This window comes from Propithecus coquereli, unplaced genomic scaffold (assembly GCF_000956105.1).
Source record: "Propithecus coquereli isolate 6110/MARCELLA unplaced genomic scaffold, Pcoq_1.0 Scaffold166, whole genome shotgun sequence".
Taxonomy (NCBI): domain Eukaryota; kingdom Metazoa; phylum Chordata; class Mammalia; order Primates; family Indriidae; genus Propithecus; species Propithecus coquereli.
In genome coordinates, this window is record NW_012141191.1 from 3519437 (window position 1) to 3528995 (window position 9559).

Sequence of the window (9559 nt, forward strand, 5' to 3'; positions counted from 1 at the left end):
ATTTACCAGAGAAATAGGTAGAATGCTCTTGTATGACATTCTTTATACAGTTGGCCCTCTAGTTCCCTGAGTGCTGCGTCTATGAATTCAACAAATGACAGATTGAAAATATTCGGAAAAAATTGCGTCTGTATTAAACATCTGCAGACTTTTTTTCTTGTCATTATTCCCTAAACAATAGTGTAACACTATTTACAAAGCATTTATGTATTAGGTATTATAAGTAATCTAGAGATAATTTAAAGTATATGGGAGGATATATATAGGTTATATGTAAATAATACACCATTTTATGTCAGAGACTTAAGCATTCTCTGATTTTGGTTTCTTCAGGTGGTCCTGGAACCAATCCTCCACAGATGCCAAGGGACAATAGTAATTGCATTGGAGCTTTGGTTGGGATTGAATAGTTTGAAACAACAAAAATCTTACATTTCTATTACTTATATTTCAAAAAGGAATGGCCTAGTATATCAAGGGTCACGCAAATATTTATATGGTAATGCCTCTTTGGAAACCTAATCTAAGTAAGAGTACAAAAGAAAGAAGTCATAAGCACAAAGTTCCCCCGCCCCCAGAATTCTTTTAAAATAGCAAAAAGTTAGAAACAACCTAAATATCTAACACTAGAGGAAAAGATCATTAAATTATAGCATAACTACTGAATGAAAACTATTTGATCATTTAAAGTGTTCAATATAAAGATTAAAGAGAGCCATGGAGAAATTTGTAAGATACAGTGAGGACAGAATATAAAATTATAGTTAAAATACATATATATGCATATGGGGAAAGGTAGAAGGGAAAATTCAAATTCAAAAATAAAAATAGTAATTTTGTTAGTGATTCAATGAATGCTTTTTTTCCTTACATACCAATCATATTGTGTTTGTTTTATGTGTGGTTTTGTAATGAACTAAACCATATCAAGTCCTATTTTGGAAGCTAGAGCAATTGTATTGGCCCTATAAATACTTCTATCAGGTGTCATAACTTTTGGAAATGACATAGGCCAGAAAATCCCTTTACCCTCTCCCAGATAGTCAGCTGAAGTTCCATTGTTGATTTTAAGAGCTTCTCCTTCTGCTTATTAATTTGTTATTTTGAGATTATGAGAATACATTCTTGGTTACTGTGTAGGACATTTATGAGAGTTTCACATACCAGGATGGTTTTAGGTTTGGGTGTCCTTATTTCTTTTTAATTCTTGAAAATTCCCTTCACAAATGAGGCTATATTAAAAGCCATGCAGAATGTTTTGATAAAAGGGTAAAGTAATTTTTTTTTTAATTTTTCTTTTACAGGAAAGAGCTGATCCTCTCTGGCACTTTAAATCCAATTAAAGATTTACATCTGGGAAAATTGGCCTTAACTAAATTTCCAAAGAGTCCAGAAACATGGATTCACAGGTATGATTAATTTACAACATAGTATTTTTACTTAGAATTCAGAATGGCTGGAGAAAGAAACGCAGCATGTGAGGCAGGGTCGCATATCGGTTCAAAGCATGAATTCTAAAGTCACATTACCTATGTTTACATGTAGGGGCTGTATCACTTACTACCTAAATGTTCATGGGAAATTATTTAACCTCTTCAAGCCTCAATGTTCTTATTTGTAAAATAGGAATAATAATTATACCTCTTTCATAGAGTTAATGGTTGCGTTTACATGATATAACCCTACCACAGTGCCTGGCACATATTAAATACTCAAATGTTAGCTATTATTATTATTATTATATTGCATTTAGATACTCAACTATAATGAACAACTTGGATTTTTAAGTGCATTCTGTTGTGTTCCTGGTAAAGATGGTGGTAGTGATGATTGTGGTTATTAAAATTAACTTATACATAGGAAGTTAAGGGCAGTCAAGGCGAGTGATGTGTAAGCTGAGCTAAAGTTGCTAAGACCATAAATGCAAAGAACGTTTTTTGGTTAAATGCCTATGACAGCCAGAATACCCGTTAGGACTCTCAAAATCCTGGCTATCTAGAATCATCTTCCTCTTAGACCCCATGTAACTACTCTCATTTGACTAAAATGAGATGGTGTGGGCTTACTGGTCGGGATCAGTGAAGAAGTTACTCTGAAGAAGTCTGTTCTCACTTTATTAAGCAACTCTTAACTTTTCGTAAATCCTGGGCATTTTTAGGATCTTACGTCCATTCGTTCAAGGTGTCTTAGCTGTAATCTTGCCTTTGACTAACATTGCAGATCAATCAGCTCCTTCCAAACCACATAGTTGTATTTTCTTCTTTACTAGAAATTGGGTTAGTAGACCTCAGGATTTTGTGGATGGGGGTTTGGAAAGGGGTGATGGCAGGGGAAAGAACTATTGAATATACATCCATCAATTTATTGGCTTGTCTAATTATTTTATGAAGTAATATTTTGTTAAATAAAAATCTCATTATTTAAAAATAACAAAATGAGTCTTCTCACTCAAATTCCTGTACCTTTGGGTTGGAAATTTTTAGTCTAAAAGACTGCTTTCATATGAGGAATATATTTGTACAAACTAAAGATATTAAGTAGTTAGAAGTACTTTCTTAGTGTTTCCTATTTAAATGCATACTAATGCAAATCTTAAATAGACCAAAGGAAAATCTGTGGATAAGGACATTTTGAAACCTCCTTAATGATTTATCTAATTGTATTGTATTTGTTCTCTTTCAGATTTTATGATGTAATATAGAAATTTTGCTTAATGAATGCTGTTAAAATGCATTTTCTTGTTTGCAAACAAATACACATAGAGTAAGGCATTCACATATAATTAAAAATGTGAACTATTACTCCTCTAATATTTACCAGCCATAATTTATACTCCCTCATCATTACTGTTACCACCACCACACACACACACACACAAACACACAGAACAGTTGCCTTTACATTTCCTGGCCAGGTGAAGTCGTGCAGTTATCATTTTAGAACTAATGACATTTCATTTTAACAAATTTTAAAGTTTTAAAGGGTTTTTTTTCCTGTGTATCTCTCCCACCCCACCCCCTTGACCCATACTGCTAAGTTTGTCTTTAAAAACAACAAAACAATATCCCCTACCTATCTCCCAAAAACTAGGCTTATAGACAGGTATTATTTTGCCTTGTCTGTGAATAGAAATTAAATTAAGAATGACAAAAAGTAGTTGTTTTTCCTCTCTGGTTTATGTTCTTTTCTTGTTCTCTTTCCCACATGCTACCTCAACAGGAGATGGGTGCTACAACAGCTAATTCAGGAAACCTCCTTGCCTTCCTTTGTAACCAAAGGAAACTTGGGAACAATTCCTGCAGAAAGGACACTTCGGCTAATACAAGAAGAGATGGAGGTCTGTGGTGAAGCAGCAGGGAGATACCCAAGCAACTATAATGCCTGGTCCCATCGCATCTGGGTTTTACAACACTTGGCCAAGCTAGATGTCAAGGTACGATATTATTCAATCTCCTGAGCAGGCTGCCCATCTACCCTTAAAATCTTCTGGTAGTAGTTCACCTTCAGAAGAGCTTTAAAGGAGTAGAGGAACCTAATGATCTAGCAGCATAAGAGGATTATGACAGCTAATACCTCCAGAGAAACCCTAGCAATTAAAAAAAAGTTTGTATTCCCCACCAGTGCAGTTTTGGGCATTCCTAAAGCTAGTGCATTGGTAGAACAAAGGCAGATTTAACCAGTCGAGGAAGACTGAGCATAACTCACTTTACCCTAAAACAGGAAGGGATTATTGAGACTTACAGTATTAGATTGCTATTTCTTGATAGTCTTTGGTTATCTGACTTAATATGCTGAGTCACCTGTCTGTCTGTTCACACTTTCCTCTCCTGGAAGGGAGGAGAGGGAGGCAGACATAGACTATCTCAGCCAGGGTTTTCAAACTTGGCTGAGCCTATAAATTACCTGGGGATTTCTTAAGTCCCACTCCAGCTATAACTAAACCATAATGAGGATGGGATCTAGAGATCAGTATTTTCCATAGGCTCAGGGGGTTATTTGGATGCAGAGCCAGGTTGGAAACTCACAGCCTAATCTTTTCAGTTTAGAAATGAGGAGATGGAGGTTTTCAGGGAATTATAATGGCTTAGACTTAGCTACATTTGCACCACTTATTATTCATCAGAATGAGAGCCTCATATCCCTTGTATTCCTTCTCATATACTACAGCATCTCAATTTTTTTCTTCTCCTCTTATGGTATCATAGTACCATAGGAATCTAGGGTACTTGGCCAAAAAGTTTCTCAGGCTTAGGACAGTTAAAAGAGGTCAAGTTGAAAGTCAGAGCACCCCAAGTGATGCTTAGATTAGTAAAAAAGTATTCTGTAATTTTAACTTATCACCCCCTTTTTCCTACATGTGCCTTCCTAGGTTCCCTCTCCCCTCTTTGTTTCCTAGCCAGATTCCTCCAGGACAAGTAGGAGAATTTTACTTCCGGGGATTTTAAACTAACAATTCTGAAAGAGTAGCCTTTCTCTTCCAGTTTATATAGCTGTGAGTTTCAGGAGGGGAGACCAGGCTGCCTGATGGAGTAGAGAGAGCAAAGGCTTACAATCACATCGACCTGGGTTCAGATTCTGGCCCTACTAGCTATGTGTGCAAAGTAAGGCTTTAATGTTTTCATTTATAAAATAGGGACTCTATTGCCTGCTTCAGTCGATTGTTGGGAGAGTTGCTTAAGTTAATGTGTGTGAAGTACTAGGCACCTGGTAGCATCTCACTCTATTTTAGTTCCTTTCTCTCTTCTCCCATAGATAGAAAGTTTAGGTGAAATTGGCTTCCAGTTTGCTTGATCCAACTCAGTGTAATTTATTCTTGAAACTGTGCTGAAACCCTGTCATTCCCAGCCACTGCCATGTATACTGAGTGTGGCAGTAAAAACAAAGTGCTCACCCTTAACAAATTGAAAATCTGATTGAGGATCAACAATTACAAAGTAGCATAGTTGAAAATCTAGTTGAAGAAACAGATCAACAATTACAAAGCAGTGAGACATTTGAAGGAAGTGAGGGAAGCTCAGAATACAGTGGGAGCACAGAGAAATGGCTCCAATGGCTGGGCTCATTGGAAACATTTGCCAAAGGGAGGGGAGTACACAGTCTGAGTCTGGAGGAGCAAGTACAAGTTATCTGGTGGGTTGGGGGATATGGAGTGATTTATAGCCCCTCTTCTCAGCTTCACAACTTGATAGTGTGTAGAGGTGGGGAGAGGCATGGGGATGGTTGGGGATGAAAAGGAGGGCAGAATGCAGGTGAACTGAGAGGTCTTTGGAAATTTTCTACCATGATATGTATCTTTTCAAGTGGTATTCCCATAAAATCAGGAACAAAGGGCCAAGATGAAACTCTTGGTTACTTGAGACCATCTGATGTTAAAGATGGCAACTCATTAGGGGTATGTGGGCTCAGCTACCTGGGTCCAGTCCTGCACTCACATGTTATCAGCCTTCCTTGACCTACCCTTGTTGGGGGACTTACCATTCTTCCTGTCCTCACTACCACTGCAGCATATTTCACTCTCTTGTTTTCAGTGAAGAGTGCTAAATTTGCAAAATCTCTTTTCTGTTGTTATAAGTCATTGACCCAGCTATGAGAATATGTTCTATTATGCTTTGTCTATTAGAGGAAGTAGTCACAAAAGTATCATTAGTCTAAAGCAGCTTAATTTTATATTTATTTACATATATATATATATAAAATGAACTGGCATTTTTTATTTAGAAAATTGAAAATGATTTTTTAAAGTGCTAGGTATGGGTTTGAAAATGAGCATTATAAAAATTTTTATACTCTTACTGAAGGGCAACGTGGCAGCATTTATCACACTTTAAAAAAAGAGTGTGATCTCTAAGAGTTCGGCTTCCAGGAATTCATCCTAAAGAAATAATGGGAGATAAAGTATGGTGTAGTGATTAAAAGCTCCATTCAGTGGTCATACAGATCTCATTTTCATCCTGGCTTTACCACCAATTTGCTTTGTAGCCTTAAGGAAGTTACTTAGCCTCTCCAACCTTCAGTTTCCTCATCTGCAAAATGGGGGTGATGATAATTCCTATCCCATTGAGTGATGCAAATTGAATGAGAAGAGCCACATAAAGTGGTGTGGTTATCACAGTGCTCTTACTAACTGCTCAATAAACACTGGCTATTATATTAAATATGAAAGTTTGATGTATAAAAGTAGAGTTTATAATAGTGGAAAACTAGAATGACTATAACCCTCCAATAGTGAGGGATTAGCTAGCTACTTTACAGTCCATCACAAATTGGAATTTTTTCGCAACTAAAAATTATATTATTTAAACAAAAGTGTTCGCAATAGGTTGAAGATATAAAACTTAATATGGAGTAGCCCTAATATAATTTTTAGTATATTTATTAGCCTTGAACGAAATAGCAAACACTTTTAAGTGTTTGAAACAGTGCTTGGCACATAGTTAAGTGCTCAGCAGTTATTTATACATACATACATACACACAGTGTTACGGATATTTTTTCATTTTTATAATGAACATAGATTAGTTTTCTAGTCAGATAAAAAGAGTTAGAGAATAATGATTAGTAGTGCTATGGGGTAGAATTATCAGACTTTAATTTTCAGTTTTATGTTCCCTGTGATGTTTGCATGTTTAAATGAACATATATGTAAGTAAATTTTAAAATACTCTTAATTTTGAGAGTAAGGTGGGAGGAAAGCCTCACAATCATATAGAGTTTATTACTACTAGCCAATTAAAAGTTGATATAGTGGCTAGGTACAGTGGCTTGTGCCTATAATCTCAGCACTTTGGGCAGCCAAGGCTGGAGGATTACTTGAGGCCAAGAGTTGGAGACCAGCCTGGGCAATATAGTGAGACCCTGTCTCTACAAAAAATGAAAAAATTAGACGGGTGTGGTGGCATGCCCCTGTAGTCCCAGCTGCTCGGCAGGCTGAGGTGGAAGGATCACTTGAGCCCAGGAATTCAAGGTTATAGTGAACTATGATGGTGCCATTGCACTCCGGCTTCGGCAACAGAATGAGACCCTATCTCTAAAAAAAATAAAAAATAAAAAGTTGATACTGTGCATCACCTGAAAAAGCACATGGAGTTATTTCTCCAAAAAGGATATACAAATGGCCAATAAAGACATGAAGAGATATTCAACATTATTACCAGTAGGGAAATGCAAATCAAAACCACAGTGAGTAAGATACCACTTCACACCAACAACGATGGCAAAATAAAGACAGGGGTGATAAAAATGCTTGAAATTAGCCAGGCACAGAATGACAAAAACTGCATGATTTTACTTAGATGAGGTATCTCTGATAGTCAAACTCATAGAAGAACAAAGTAAAATGTTGGTTTTCAAGGGTTGGGGTTGGGGGATACGGGGAGTTGTTGTTCAATGGGTATAGAGCTTTAGTCATACAAGAAAAAAAAGTTCCTGAGAGCTGCTGTACAACAATGTGCCTATAGTTAACAATATGTATTATACACTTAAAAATTGGCCAAGAAGGTAGACTTGATGTTATGTGTTTTTATCACAACAAAAATAAACAAATATATATATGGACCTGTTGATACAGGCAGCAATTCAGATAAATCTCCAGGGAAGTATTCTGAATGAAAAAATCTAATTCCAAAATGTTACATACTATATGATTCCATTTATATAACATTTTTAAAAAAACAAAATTGTAGAAACAGAGGCAAGATGAGTGATTACAGGGGCTTAGGGACAAGAGAGAGGAAGTGGATGTGGTTATAAAAGGAGAACATAGGGAATCTTGACTATAGTGGAAAGTATACACTTGTGAATAAATAGTATAGAACAAAATACACATGGTTGGGTACAAAAACTAGGTGAATCTAAATAAGAGCACTAAATTGTATAAATTTGAATATTTTAGTTGTGACATAGTTTTGCAAAATGTTACCATTACGGGAAATGGCAAAATATAAAAGGAAGCTCTGTGTATTATTTCTTACAACTGCATAATACAAAATTTTCAACTAAAAAAATTCTTGAAATTAGATACTGTGATAGCTGCACAACTCTGTAGATATACTAAAAATTGCCGATTTATTTTTCAACTTCAAAAATTTATTATCAAATTCATTAGAAAGAATAAAGCTTTAAGAAATTGTTGGAAAAAAGGAAAAATAAGGAACATTATACTGTTAGATATTTAAATGTTTATTAAGACAGTAAAACTGTGGTACTGTTTCAAAAATAGACTCAGTAATGGAAGAGAATATAGCCCAGAAACACATCCCAATACATAATATGTACAAATTTCATTAATGATGAATATGGCATTTCATATTAATTAGAGAAAGGATTCTTTGTTTAACTTGTGAGGCAGGTAAAATTGATTAACTTATTGGAAAAAAGTTAGACTTTTTATCTCGTATACCAAACTGAACTCTGAACTATAGATGAAATAAAAATCTATATGAAGAAAAAGAGACCTGTTGGATATTATACTAAGTGAAATAGGCCAGGCACAGAAAGACCAATTTTGCGTGACCTCACTTATGGGTAGAATCTAAAAAAATTGAATTCATAGAAGCAGAAAGTAGAATGATGACTGCAAGAGCAGAGGATGGATTGGGAAATGGAGAGTTGCTGGTAAAAGGGTACAAAGTTTCAGTTAGGATGAATAAGCTTTGGAGATCAGTTGTTGCAGATCGTGGTGACTATAGATAATAATATATATCTAAAAATTGTTAAGAGAATAGGTCTTAAATGTTCTTACAACAAAAAAAGAAAATAACCATATGAGATGATAGGTATGTTAATTATCTTGATTGTGGTAATCATTTCACAGTGTATACTTAAAAACATGTTGTATACCATAAATAATATACCAATTTTATTTGTCAGTTGTACTTCAATAAAGCTGCAGGGAAAAAAAAAGAATTTAAAAAATCAATTGCAGTAATATAATCTAGGGAGAAAAATATTTATGACATATACGAGAGAGACTTGATATCCTTAATATATAAAGATCTCTTACAAACCCATGAGAAGAAGAATGACCATCACAAATAGTAAATATCACAAATAGTAAGTTAAGCAATTCATAAAAGTAGGTAATTAGGCAAAATAGGCAATTCATAAATGAAGAAACAAAGGAAAAACAATCATATAAGAAAAAATATTTAGCCTTAATTAACGAAATGTAAATTGAAATGTGGTTTTCTACTTATTACATTAGTGAAGGTTAAAGTATTGATGAAGAATTTAGGAAATAGGCATTAGCATGTACTTCCAATAGGAGTATAAACCATACAGCCTTTCCAGAGGGCACTCTGGCAGTGTAGATCAGAAACCTTACATAGTTTTTCTCTGTTTCAGCAAGTATTCTAGAAATTTCTCCTAAATAAATACATAGCACATGGATTTATATATAAGCGTGTTATGTGTACAAGAGTAGAAACAAATAGAGGAATGGTTAAATCATGGTAATATTGAGGGTGAAATATTATGTAAGTTAAAAATTACATTATAGAATAATATTTAATGCCATGGGAATATGTTTATAACTTAGAAAATCAGTATAAAAGAGTATCCC

General features: G+C 34.9%; 1 protein-coding gene across 1 annotated transcript in view; it reads left to right on the forward strand.

Moving 5' to 3' along the window:
* The window catches only part of PTAR1 (protein prenyltransferase alpha subunit repeat containing 1), a 39265-nt gene that overhangs the window by 24105 nt on the left and 5601 nt on the right, over window positions 1-9559 (forward strand). Inside the window, exons 4-5 of the mRNA XM_012641602.1 lie at window positions 1305-1409; window positions 3220-3433. Coding sequence (XP_012497056.1) covers window positions 1305-1409; window positions 3220-3433 — 319 coding nt within the window. The remainder of the gene's footprint in view (window positions 1-1304; window positions 1410-3219; window positions 3434-9559) is intronic.